Raw genomic sequence first — 13,649 nt, 5'->3', positions numbered from 1 at the left:
GCCAATTGCTGCGTTCATTATCAACGTTTTCTACATGTGGCTGTACAACGTTATTTTTTCGCTGGAAAAACAACATTTTAGGATATATTTGGCATGGTTTTGATGACTTTTTTAGCGAGAAATGTGTGTTTTAGTTTCCAAATGTATGTTGAATTAATGCAAATAAGCTTCTGTTTGTAACATATTCTGCGAATTTGAAAATTGAAAACGTATATATTCAACATTATTCATTAAGCTTTCTGGCGGATAAAATGTGATTATTTGGCACTATTTGAGGACATTTCTAGCGAGAAATGTGTCTTTTACTTTACAAATATGTTGAATTAATGAAAATTAAGTTTTATTTGTAGCCTACTCCAGCGATATTTTATCCGACTGATTGGACTCTCCCACTATGCTGTGGGCACTGAATTATGATTATGACAACCTGATACTTTTTTCGTTTTGACGAAGATTTTTTCAGCTTGTAGTTGCTGTCGTGGTTGTTTTAAACGCTATTTTATGAATGTAATTTTTTTTTTCATTATTGTGGTAGGCCAACGTTTGGTGCATTATTTTAATCATAAACGTTATATTTATTCAGTTAATGTGTATTTCGTTTGTTAGTTATTACGAAGATTGCTCAGATTTCCATCGTTGCTATGCAGTGAACGATCAGCTGATTTCATTGTGACTGACGTAGCTTCCGGCAAGTCCGTCATCGTCTCACCGACAGGCAGCCCCAGCCCCCGTTCAGGTAACGTAAACAAACAACATGGAAAATTGTGATAAAATAATGAACAGTTAAAGCTATTTTACCTCCAAAAACCAGCCAGTGTCGTCAACCACAAACAAAGTTTGACAGATGTGGTTGATCAAAGTTGTTAAACTGGCTGACTTTACTAGCTGCACTGTTTGATGTAGATTTTAATGATTAGGCTAACGTTAACATAGCTAGGCTAACATTAATGCTACATGCCAGCCCTCACTGTACTTTTCTCACTGTTTTACAGGTAACAGATAATACCTACAATGGCTACAGCTGAAGCTGAGTTCAATGAGATGCTCAGTAAAACGAAGAGCCTGACACAAAGGTAATTTAAATATCTTATTCCATGCATGGGGATCAGATATTATGATGCATTTGTGCAGGAAGTCTGTGTGGTTAACTGCATTACTTTGATTATATTGTGTTGTTTTTTTTAGGTCAAAAAAGAGGACAAAGGCATCAGACCTGCCACGATGGAGAAAACGTGATGATCATCTCTGTGTCCTTGAGGAGACCGGTGTGGAGATGCTTGATGAACAAGAGCCAGGATTTGGTATGTGATCGTGATAATTTGTGCATCATTATTCTTATTTTGGTAGAAAAACATCATGTTAGGATTTCTATGCGGATGTACCAGTCCAAGAAGCTTTCTGAAGTCTGTAGTAGTTGTAGTCGTAGGCCTGCACACCTCAACATCACCATAATACTTCATTTAGAATGTGATTTTCACAGGGCCTGATTTAAGCCACAGTACCACCTTAAATTAGCTCAGTGCAGCATCACACCGGTGCTCTTACCAATCATATTTCCAACACACGCAACATAACACCACCTGAGAACTCTCTCCTAAACTTCATATGGATGCTGGCAGAAAATGGAGTATGCCAGGGTGGGCTGGCTTATGCAATATTTACAGAGTTTTATGGAGTGGGTGATAAGCTCTTTCAAGGTGGACAAGCTGTGCGCAGAAAGAGGATGACACTTGTTGGAAATTCCCACGGGTCACGTCATTCCCGCGGGATGGGAGTCAAAGTTTTATTAATCCTGTGATTGGGACGGGACGGGAATAAAAATCAACGGGAGCGGGCAGGAGGGGAAACTCCATTAATAGATGATGATTTTCAGCCGTGTTAAACTACCAAAAGGACAGATGCGTCCATTTTTGCCGTCATCTTTCAGTGAGCCAAAACTATTTTGGCTTGCGTTAGTTAAATGGGGAGTGGGCGCAGGAGACACACAATAACAACAAAATGCAACATTTTTGCAACATGTTTGGGTTCATTCAACTGAGATGGACATAAATGGACATGGTGTGAGCAATGTACTGTTTTTATTTTTTATTTTCTCCAGCTCTGAGGAAGGGGGCTACTTTGACGGGTGCTTCTCTGCAATGATGATGACATCCAAATGAGGGCCAAGCATGTACAGTAAGTGTTTTTGTGTATTTTCCACATAGATTCTCATTGAACATCTTGTACTACTTGAAAGTTTATTTTTAAAATAACATTAGAAACTTTTTGTCTTTGTATGCACCAGGAAAGGGCATCTGTGGTCGGTCTCAGCTGAATGCAGCAAAGGCGAGGACAACGAGGAGGAGTAGCTCCAGCCTTGATGAGCAGGTGTGTATCATATAAGAGTTATGCCATCATGGCATTATAGAGAGCCTAAGCGGAAGCAGGAAGTAACGGCGCCATGGGACCTCAACTCTGAAAAACTCGCCATTCAAATGAATGAGACTGAAAATTTTATTTCGTGATCCGATTGAATTGCGCCATGAGAAAAAAATATGTCCTCTACCTGTTTAAAACATCACGTTTCATGAAGAGAAATCAGCCGTTTATCGTAAAACGGCAACAGAAGAATGTATTTTGTGTAAAGACCGCTCTACGGACTACAGATCTGTGTCCCACAGAAAATACGTCACCAACTGGGGCGGCATTTGGTGTGTGACGTCACCTACGCGACTTGTAGTCTTTCTGGTTACGGATTCTTCTGAATCTTATTCTACAATAGCTTTACAACAAACTGCTGATTTCTCGGGATGAAACGTGATGTTTTAAACAGGTAGAGGACATATTTTTTTCTCATGGCACAATTCAAACGGATCACGAAATAAAACTTTCAGTCCCGTTCATTTGAATGGCGAGTTTTTCAGAGTTGAGGTCCCATGGTGACCGTTACTTCCTGCTTCCGCTTAGGCTCTCTATTCTTTGTGCTCTAAATATGTATGTATATCCACACATCAGCTGACCCACACTATAGGCCCAGTTCCAATCCGCCCCATAAGACTCAGGCCCTGAACCCTCACTGACTAAAGTGACGTCAGCTCTAAGTGACAGAGTGTGAGAGACTGTGAGGGTCCAGATGCTGTAAACATGACTGGAACAGCACTTACCCACTCTCACGACACGTTACCTTGACAACAAAATGTTGTTGACTCCGGTCATGAAATGATAATTTACTGTAATTTCAACACGCACAAAGTGTGTGAGGGGGACGGACTCAAAACAAAATGTTCCTGGATCAGATCTGATCAAATCATCATCAATACTCTGCAGTACTACTACCGTCAGTATTAACGTGTGCAAACTGCACATGTTAATACTGACGGTAAACTTCTTTTTTTATTTTTTTGTTGCCCCTGTCCATTAACAATAAAGAGAGCGGCAGAGCTCTCTCTGACTACGTTTGTTTATTTGCTTTTTGCTTTTTTTTTGAACACTTGCGTTCCAACGGCATCACCATGCATCGGTGCTAACTTACGGTAAGGGGGCAGTAAGGGCTCATTCACTGACTCACTGACTTGGTGATCTGACAACGGAACAGCCCTCACACACTCACGGAATTCCCGTGAATGCGCCTCTAAGGACACACTCACACTAGGGCCAGTTGATCCGTACCGTGCTGAAGCCCGAATGCCCCCCCTCCCCTGTCCCCCGCTGGCCCGCACTCACACTACCTCGAACCGAAGCATGCTGAAGCACGGTTGCCTCCGACACATACGTCATCGCGTTGATATACCAATACATCCATGATGCGCTCTGACTGCAGAAAGAACAGCGCTTTTTAATTGTTTGACCGGTTGTCATGGTAACATCTTGAAGTTTAATCAAAGCGATGTCAACTAGCTATGTTTATGGCGCAACGCAATCGTGACTGTTGTTTACACGCGGTTGCAGACACGAGGTGGAGAACGAGCCCGCGACGCATTACTGTACGCATTCCTGGCCAAGCGTACCGTGCACACCTCACCAACCGTGCCGGGCCAGGGAAGTGTACCGTGCTCAGGCACGGTACACTTGCACTCACACTGGCAATAGAATCAGGACTTTAGTCTAGTGTGCCTAGTGTGAGTGCACCCTAAGTCAGTGTGTCCGTAAGGGCTCGGATTGGAATTGGGCCATACTCTTCTCTCCAAGTTATTTTGCACTTCATCTATTCACAACTGTACTACACTTGAATGAAAATCTGTGTAATTGGTTAAGGTTTCACTAACTCACTTTCACAGACTAACACAAACCCAGTTGAATGAATTTATCTATTGGGCTCTTTTTTTGAAACTACAATATTAGCTTCATCTTTTTTGTGTAACTGTTAATATGTTTGCCATCAGTACAACAACAATTACTGCTATAAGGGTGTACGCAACTATACTAATTGAAGGCTGCCCAGAATGCAGCCACCTGACTGCCATGAAGTCCTTGTTGTCTGTGCTTTATCCCAAGGCATATGGCATCAAGTGCAATATCATTTTATTTATTATTCGTTTCATAGCCAATTACAGTGATATTTAACAGTTCTTATTAGCTATAATTTGATGATGTTTACATAATTGTATTGAATTCTACAACCCATAAGACACAAGGTAATACATGGTTTATCATTATTAAAGGTGAAACTCAGCATGATAATGCTGACAGTCATTGGAAAGTTTCAAATCCAGTGAGCGTGCTGGATTACAACGCTCAAACAAACTGATGAATGTTCCACAGACTCAGACTAATGATGTGCACTGTTCTTTAATTACAGATAAAGTGGGGAGCAGACAACCAGGATGGAGCTGGATCTACGTTGGTGGAGGAAATGGGCAACTCTTTCCTCTCCAGGACTGCCATTATCACTAAGCTCATGAGTAAGGGAGGTTTGTTTTAGGCTGTTACACATTGTTATAGAGTTATGATTTACATTTCACTACATTTTAGCATTACATGACTATTGTATTTCAGGTATTTTAGTGGAATAGTCCGACTACATTGTTGTTAGTTACAGTAAGTGAGCACAACATGATACTAAAACAGTTAAAACCCGACTCAAAAAGTGACCAACAGGGGCTCATGAAAGTCTTTAGCTTCTCTTTGCACCAGACACACCAGCATCTCCACAGGCAAAGGCAAAGCCTAGAGACCCACAAGGAGGAGATAAATTAATACATTCTTGTGAAACAGATCAGGCCAGGTGTATAGGGCTTTGTTTATTTCGTGACCATTTTTCATCACCACAGTACTGTGGGTTGTAGTCAACGACAAAGTAGATTAAACGTTTTTCCTCAAAACTGTAAAGGTTAGTACTTCCTATTGCTTGTTGTGAACTGTTTTCTTCTCTGTATACTATATGTCCTGTATACTCTATGTCCAACATCTATGTCCCGTCTGGCCGTCCTGGGTGTGGGATCCCTCTGCTGCTCATCCTGAAGTTTCTCCTGTTTTTTTCTCTCTGAAGTTTTTCCTCAGTGGATGTGAGGGTCTAAGGGCAGAGGATGTTGTTGCTATGTAATGACCTTGGAGACAAAGTGTTTGTAAAAACAGGCTATACAGATAAACTTGCAATGCCTTAAGTGGTTAGATTTTCCACCACTAAATGTGTATGTGTGTATAAATATGTGTAGATGGTCTTACTTAACCATGTTTTATTCTAGTTGTAATGATCTGTGTATGTATTCTTTATCTGTAGTATGAAAATGACTCTTTAAGTTTTGTTTTTACCACCCTGTGTTATAAAATGACAATTAAATGAATTCAAATCAAATGACCTTGATTCCTTCACTTCTTGACCCTGCAAATGTACAGAAACGTTAGTGTTTAAAACACAATTTTCTTTCTATCACCATATTCCAATATATATAATAATTTCATTTCAATAGGCTACACTGAAATCTGCAATCTTTTGAGTTTTTCACCATATTGCATTGGATAGATGTAGCCATCTTTTATTGATAAAATTGATATAGTAAATCTCCTCTCTCACAACTTCTTGTAACCTCTCTGTTGTGTGCCTTGGAAACCTTGGGCTGCGTTCAATAGCTCAATGCTCTAATGTAAGCTAAACTGGCTATTAACCCATCTGGTTGCATATTTTTTAAGCCACATTTTATGAACACAGTCTTCAAACAACACTCTCACTTTATAGCAACAAAAATGTGTCGAGGAATGATGCTTGGGTGTTCCGTTTTGAAACGTTGCCTAATCCTATTGCCTTTGAACGCATCCCGTTCAGACCGCGAAACAGCGTGGCAGAAATCACGTCTAAACTAGCACTAATACATTACTATTTTTATATTTTATAACATACAATCTCTCACGATATAAACATATATGTCATGGTTATGCGTTTTTTGTTAAAGAATGAGCGAATAGACGCTTTTTGAACCCTAGTGTGACAACCCCAACCCCAACCCAGGAGAACGACACAAGAACTACATGTTGCCATAGTGACACGTTGACTGTATGTGCGCTCCGCCATGTTGGTTGTAGTTCTAATGTGTTTTCCCTATTATGTTTGTCTAAGACCAGGAACATTGTAATCTTTTTATAGGTTTTCTGGGGTGCCGAGCACATGTGTTTGGTCAGATTTGATGTGTGTTCCTGTTAAAAGGGAGAAAATGTGTTTTGTGCCATATTTGACCCTATTCTTGACCCCTTCCTGCTGGTTTGCCATTGGACCTGATAGTAGAGGTCAAGAGCTTTCCAAAAATGTGTATAAATTGTCTGTAGCACATTTTGTTGCTGCTCTAGAAGCCTTTAAAAGTGTGTCAGGATCAAGGTTCAAAGGTCACTTGTGGGGAGCAAGAGCTGACCTCAGTTTTCATACTGACACATGTTACTCCCTAGGTCAAGACCTTTCCAACGATGTCTTCATTGTTGTCCTACGACAAAGTTTAATTTTCATCTTGCTTGAAAACTATGGCCCTTTGAGATATACGTTCCTAGCCCTATCTATGAGCCTAACTGGATGAAATCAGTCAAACATGTTTTCAGGGGTAGTGAGTGGCCAAAAATTGTTCAAGATGTTGGTGTCTGACTTATACACTGTTAGACTTTAAAATTTTGACCAGTTTAGACTAATTTTCCTCATAATCTACATCTACACAAAGGTCAGACAAGGAAGACCAGCTGTCCTCTCTCTAATTAGGATGCCCTGACTCTGAGAAAGGAGGTCAGCAGCAGAGAACAAAACTTTAAATAGCCTAACCAATCATTCTATACAATTTTCCCACTTGCCCTGATAAAAATCTATCTATAAATCTAAATTTCTCTTATAAATCTACACCAAATTGATACTGCAGTTTTGATTTGTGTTAGCCCCTCCCCCAAATTTAGGATATGTTACAGTCTTACAATCACAAGTGCACTGTATGTTGGATGGGATACCCCTCCTCCCCAAGTATATAAAAAATTATTACATAACTCTGTTATAAGTCTGTTATAACACCTTATTCTATAATGGCTGAAAGCCATATGGTCTCCTCACCTTCCTTTTCTCCAAGGCATTAGTGAAAGGTATTAGTGATTGCTGTTTCATTTGTACAAAACACACACACACACACACACACACACACACACACACACACACACACACACACACACACACACACACACACACACACACACACCGAAACCATTGTTTTTGTCTATAGTTATTGTCAGTATTGCAGTGGCTGTGTTTGGGAAGTTGGATCACTGTTGAAATATCCTCTAGCCATGAAGCAGTCAATCGTGTTGGTTGAGTGAGATCAGCCCTTCCTTCTTGGTCTTCTCTTCTTCCACTGATGGACTTGTCAAGATGGGCTTATATGCAAATGCTCATAAAAACGAAATCTGAAAGATGACAGTCTTAAGGCAACCTTTATTTAACACATACTACAAGGTAAACTGTACTCTGGAGAACATAGTGTTTCAAATGTACTACATTTCTTCAATTAACAGGCATGCATATTTTCCATTCGGGTTGATGAATGCAGATACTTTTATTTTGTTATCTGTGGGAAGAGATTTTCAAACATGAATACAGTATACAACTGATGAACTCATGGACTACCGTTTAAAAAATGATTAAAAGGACAAAAACACACAAAAACTGTACAATTGGATAAGCATAACTAACCAATCTATCAACTGATCCACCACTCAATCATTCATAACAATGTAACTATAATCATTAACCACATAATTGTACATTGTTTTAAGCTGTTTGTGTGGCACCCAGGAATCTCTCCATCATGTTGCTACGAGAAAGAAGAAATGGAAAAAAGAGAAATTCTTTTTAGTAACAGTTGCTTTAGTATCAATGAATCATGAATTAAACATGATGTTGAACATGACATACACACTTCTTTTAGAAATACTGTATGGTGTTACTTGCATTCAATGTTGATTGGTAACTACAGTGTTCTGAACTATATCTGTTACTCCAGCATGAATGTTCACCCTGTAACCCAGAAGCCTCTCATACAGCTACGCTTCATGGCAAAGTTGTGCACAGAATTTGAGATGTTGCATTTGTGGTAATGCATCTATGATGACACAACATACATACTGTACCTCTTTGAGCAGGGCAGCCATTTCACCTTCACCTCGCTTATCCCCTGAAAAACAACCAATAACCAAAATGACTGAAAATTAATACAAAAAATAAGCAGAAATAATAATCTATAATAATATCTATTATAACATTAGCCTAGAAATCTAGACGCACCCTAGCGGCAGCAAAAATATTGTGTTGACCAATCACAGCGCTCTATCTGTTTAGAGAGTCGTTGGGCGGCTTAACGCCATGACGACATACATTTTAATTGGCTTGTCAGGCTAACGTCATCCTGCTCTTTGCTCTGATTAGTCGTAGCGCTCAAGCACTACCCCATTACGTGCAGAGGCAGTTTGAAAGACAGCCTTCATCCCGCCCCCTGGATTGAGCCGAGGTCTACCGGTCGTTGCCAGACTAGACATTTTAATGATATAGTCTGGCTTGTCAGGCTATTATAACATAAGATCTTAACTTTAAACTGTGTGTGGTGAAATGGTGATTATAGAAAGTTTGCAGTAAATCTGTAGGGGAGACTGTGGTACGCAGCATAGGGCAAGCTGAGCCACCCCTTGTTGCTAGGGAACCATTAAGAAAAATAGAGCATGTGACCAAATATTTAGGAGGACCGAGGAAGGCATCATTTCATGGAATTTGTGACGTAAGAACCACATGGGTTAAACGGTTAGACATCTATGTCCGAAAAAACATTTTTACTCTCGAAAGTGAATTTTTGTCAATCACAAGTTTCATGAGAATTGTGTTTAGACCAAAAGAGATGATTATAAATGTGTTGTATGCATCAGTTGAAACTTTTTAGCTGTGGGAAGTATTAAAGTCAATATGGTAACTGTGGGGTACGTTGTGCCACCTGCCACATACACTACATGAATGTATTTTTATATTTTTCCTTTTTTTAGTTCAGTTGAGAGAGACAGGAAATGGGGAGAGAGAGAGAGAGAGAGAGAGAGAGAGAGAGAGAGAGAGAGAGAGAGAGAGGGGGAATGACATGCAGGAAAGGACTGCCCGATGCGGGATTCGAACCGGGGCCGGCTGCAGTGAGGACTGTAGCCTCTACATATGGGGCATCTGCTCACTTGACGCTCCTAAATGAATGTATTTTGTCTTTACTTGTCCTGATTACTAAATCAGGATTCTGGATGTTTATGATTACAGTAAGTACGCTGCTGAAAACAAGCTGCTGTTCATGGTGAGCCATGTATTACTTTAAAAGAGAAAGATGAAGGATTCTTCCCAAGATGCAATGTAATCACAAAACTCCCCAAAGCTCAGTGAGTTGGTGGCTCAGCAGCAGGTCACTGCAGTTTGTGTTCACCTGCCACCTGGACAGGTGGAATATGAAGTAAAGGGGGAGGTGGGAGCTGGTGGGGGCAGTGTTGCCAACTTGGCGACTTTGTCGCTAAATCTGGCGACTTTCCAACCCCTCTTGGTGACTTTTTTTGTCAAAAGCGACTAGCGACAAATCTAGCGACTTTTTCCCGTGATATTACAAACGTTTCTGGACCTGAAATCACGTTATCACAGCTGTTTTCAACGAGCAGCGACGCTGCTGCGGGCACTCACAGGTAGTCAGCCTACACACAGTAGTGTCACGGAGCTGCCTCTGCTGCATTCAGAGACGCTCTGCTCCACGCCACAGACATAAAGAGCGCCGCTGGCCGCTGCTGCCGCCGGCACCCCCCCCCCCCCCCCCCCCCCCCGCTGAGATAATGACGTCATTTAGCGACTTTTAGCGACTTTTACGACAGCCAATAGCGACTTTGCTTACTGAGGAGTTGGCAACACTGGGTGGGGGTCGGGGGGGGACTCAACTTAGATGCTCCTATGCTCAACTTGCCCAATTCTCCTCTGCATGGTGAATGTGTATATTAAATGGTTCATGTAGCCTACATAAAACCCTGAAAAGATGAGTAGTGTTGGTAGAAGCCCTTGTAATATCTGCACACTAGTAAACAGTATTCAACTAAAAACAACAGAAACAACAACCACCACAAGGACAACTTACTTTGGTAATCCTTTGCCCCACAATCTTGGAATAAGGGAAGCTCTACAGGTTTATGTGGACATCACAGTCTGGAAATGAGTGAAAGTTTGTAAGTTTAGCATAAAAGCACAAAAAGCTAAATTACTGAAATGACTAAAACACTTGTTTTGATAGAGACATCCATGAATGACATGAATACAAATATTAATACTTAGAAAATAATTTGAGCAATTCTTAATGTTAGTGATGCTATCTACATAATGGATGTGTGTGAATGCATATACACCTGCCTGTACATGTGCATCCCTGTATACAAGATCTTGACCCTTGATCAACACTGATTTTCATTCAAGTGTAGTACAGTTGTTAACAGATAAAGTACTAAATAACTTGGAGAGAAGAGTATAGTGTCAGTCAGCTGAAAGTGCTGAAACAGTTACAGTTACCTCTCACTTGATGCCATATGCCTTGGCATAAAGCACAGACAACAAGGACGTCATGGTGGTCAGGTGGCTGTATTCTGGGCAGGCTTCATTTATGTAGGACCAGTACTTGCCAACTACGTCCATACAGAAGACTGGAGGACTTGAGAACATGGGATATGCGAAGATCTCTCCCCTGTAGGATTGCATACAGCATTAATAGCAGTAATTGTTGTACTGATGGTGAAAATATATTAACAGTCACACAAAAAGTAGTAAGTAAAATTGCAATTAAACTCTTATTGTCTTCTTTCAAAAAACAAACAAACAAAACAAAACCAAAAGAGCCCAATAGATAGATTCATTCAACTGCTGGGTTTTTGTTAGTCTGTGAAAGTGAGTTAGTGAAACCTTAATCAATTATTCAAGTGTAGTACGGTTGTGAATAGATGAAGTGCAAAATGACTTGTAGAGAAGAGTATAGTGTGTCAGCTTAAACAGTGAAACATGTTGGTTGCATAGATTTAGGAGAATATAGTTGAGGACTATATCAACAAGAATAAGAATGTTATTATACGGTACTTGCCTGTACATATTTAGAGCACAAAGAATAATGCCATGATGGCATAACTCTTGTATGATACACACCTGCTCATCAAGGCAAATTGAATTATCATTTCATGACCGGAGTCAACAACATTTTGTTGTCAAGGTAACGTGTCGTGAGAGTGGGTAAGTGCTGTTCCAGTCATGTTTACAGCATCTGGACCCTCACAGTCTCTCACACTCTGTCTTAGATCTGACGTCACTTTAGTCAGTGAGGGTTCAGGGCCTGAGTCTTATGGGGCGGATTGGAACTGGGCCTATAGTGTGGGTCAGCTGATGTGTGGATATACATACATATTTAGAGCACAAAGAATAATGCCATGATGGCATAACTCTTATATGATACACACCTGCTCATCAAGGCTGGAGCTACTCCTCCTCGTTGTCCTCGCCTTTGCTGCATTCAGCTGAGACCGACCACAGATGCCCTTTCCTGGTGCATACAAAGACAAAAAGTTTCTAATGTTATTTTAAAAATAAACTTTCAAGTAGTACAAGATGTTCAATGAGAATCTATGTGGAAAATACACAAAAACACTTACTGTACATGCTTGGCCCTCATTTGGATGTCATCATCATTGCAGAGAAGCACCCGTCAAAGTAGCCCCCTTCCTCAGAGCTGGAGAAAATAAAAAATAAAAACAGTACATTGCTCACACCATGTCCATTTATGTCCATCTCAGTTGAATGAACCCAAACATGTTGCAAAAATGTTGCATTTTGTTGTTATTGTGTGTCTCCTGCGCCCACTCCCCATTTAACTAACGCAAGCCAAAATAGTTTTGGCTCACTGAAAGATGACGGCAAAAATGGACGCATCTGTCCTTTTGGTAGTTTAACACGGCTGAAAATCATCATCTATTAATGGAGTTTCCCCTCCTGCCCGCTCCCGTTGATTTTTATTCCCGTCCCGTCCCAATCACAGGATTAATAAAACTTTGACTCCCATCCCGCGGGAATGACGTGACCCGTGGGAATTTCCAACAAGTGTCATCCTCTTTCTGCGCACAGCTTGTCCACCTTGAAAGAGCTTATCACCCACTCCATAAAACTCTGTAAATATTGCATAAGCCAGCCCACCCTGGCATACTCCATTTTCTGCCAGCATCCATATGAAGTTTAGGAGAGAGTTCTCAGGTGGTGTAATGTTGCCTGTGTTGGAAATATGATTGGTAAGAGCACCGGTGTGATGCTGCACTGAGCTAATTTAAGGTGGTACTGTGGCTTAAATCAGGCCCTGTGAAAATCACATTCTAAATGAAGTATTATGGTGATGTTGAGGTGTGCAGGCCTACGACTACAACTACTACAGACTTCAGAAAGCTTCTTGGACTGGTACATCCGCATAGAAATCCTAACATGATGTTTTTCTACCAAAATAAGAATAATGATGCACAAATTATCACGATCACATACCAAATCCTGGCTCTTGTTCATCAAGCATCTCCACACCGGTCTCCTCAAGGACACAGAGATGATCATCACGTTTTCTCCATCGTGGCAGGTCTGATGCCTTTGTCCTCTTTTTTGACCTAAAAAAAACAACACAATATAATCAAAGTAATGCAGTTAACCACACAGACTTCCTGCACAAATGCATCATAATATCTGATCCCCATGCATGGAATAAGATATTTAAATTACCTTTGTGTCAGGCTCTTCGTTTTACTGAGCATCTCATTGAACTCAGCTTCAGCTGTAGCCATTGTAGGTATTATCTGTTACCTGTAAAACAGTGAGAAAAGTACAGTGAGGGCTGGCATGTAGCATTAATGTTAGCCTAGCTATGTTAACGTTAGCCTAATCATTAAAATCTACATCAAACAGTGCAGCTAGTAAAGTCAGCCAGTTTAACAACTTTGATCAACCACATCTGTCAAACTTTGTTTGTGGTTGACGACACTGGCTGGTTTTTGGAGGTAAAATAGCTTTAACTGTTCATTATTTTATCACAATTTTCCATGTTGTTTGTTTACGTTACCTGAACGGGGGCTGGGGCTGCCTGTCGGTGAGACGATGACGGACTTGCCGGAAGCTACGTCAGTCACAATGAAATCAGCTGATCGTTCAC

At 40.7% G+C, this 13,649-nt stretch overlaps 2 protein-coding genes across 3 annotated transcripts; one reads left to right on the top strand and one right to left on the bottom strand.

The window, feature by feature from the left end:
* The first annotated feature begins 646 nt into the window (after nucleotides 1-646).
* Nucleotides 647-5,541, top strand: LOC310997799 (uncharacterized protein). Its single transcript, XM_083987594.1, has 5 exons — nucleotides 647-736; nucleotides 993-1,073; nucleotides 1,186-1,301; nucleotides 2,285-2,367; nucleotides 4,778-5,541. Exons 2-5 carry the CDS (start codon nucleotides 1,012-1,014, stop codon nucleotides 4,898-4,900), a joined length of 384 nt encoding a protein of 127 aa, XP_083843720.1. The 5' UTR covers nucleotides 647-736; nucleotides 993-1,011; the 3' UTR covers nucleotides 4,901-5,541.
* Nucleotides 5,542-11,018: 5,477 nt separating this feature from the next.
* On the bottom strand, nucleotides 11,019-13,649 carry LOC310998160 (uncharacterized protein). Of its 2 annotated transcripts, XR_014595979.1 has the most exons (6): nucleotides 13,560-13,649; nucleotides 13,223-13,303; nucleotides 12,995-13,110; nucleotides 12,121-12,197; nucleotides 11,929-12,011; nucleotides 11,019-11,168 (listed from the first exon to the last, which is right to left on the bottom strand). XR_014595979.1 is itself a non-coding variant. In XM_083988088.1 (5 exons), the coding sequence occupies exons 2-5, from the start codon at nucleotides 13,282-13,284 to the stop codon at nucleotides 11,082-11,084; spliced, it is 348 nt and encodes a 115-aa protein (XP_083844214.1). In that variant the 5' UTR covers nucleotides 13,285-13,303; nucleotides 13,560-13,649; the 3' UTR covers nucleotides 11,019-11,081. The 2 variants fall into 2 exon arrangements, 1 of the variants encoding a protein (XP_083844214.1); XM_083988088.1 differs by lacking the exon at nucleotides 12,121-12,197.

This window comes from Trachurus trachurus (assembly GCF_905171665.1).
Source record: "Trachurus trachurus genome assembly, chromosome: 15".
Lineage (NCBI taxonomy): Eukaryota > Metazoa > Chordata > Actinopteri > Carangiformes > Carangidae > Trachurus > Trachurus trachurus.
This window is presented reverse-complemented; position numbering and strand designations above follow the sequence as displayed.

What these genes read in the sequence shown, in the direction of transcription:
- LOC310998160 (XM_083988088.1), bottom strand. Translation starts at nt 13,284, where the DNA reads ATGGCTACAGCTGAAGCTGAGTTCAATGAGATGCTCAGTAAAACGAAG. An exon ending in ACGAAGAGCCTGACACAAAG is followed by an intron (nt 13,111 to 13,222) that starts GTAATTTAAATA and finishes TGTTTTTTTTAG; the next exon opens with GTCAAAAAAGAGGACAAAGG. An exon ending in GCTCCAGCCTTGATGAGCAG is followed by an intron (nt 11,169 to 11,928) that starts GTGTGTATCATA and finishes GCAATCCTACAG; the next exon opens with GGGAGAGATCTTCGCATATC.
- LOC310997799 (XM_083987594.1), top strand. Translation starts at nt 1,012, where the DNA reads ATGGCTACAGCTGAAGCTGAGTTCAATGAGATGCTCAGTAAAACGAAG. An exon ending in ACGAAGAGCCTGACACAAAG is followed by an intron (nt 1,074 to 1,185) that starts GTAATTTAAATA and finishes TGTTTTTTTTAG; the next exon opens with GTCAAAAAAGAGGACAAAGG. An exon ending in GCTCCAGCCTTGATGAGCAG is followed by an intron (nt 2,368 to 4,777) that starts GTGTGTATCATA and finishes CTTTAATTACAG; the next exon opens with ATAAAGTGGGGAGCAGACAA.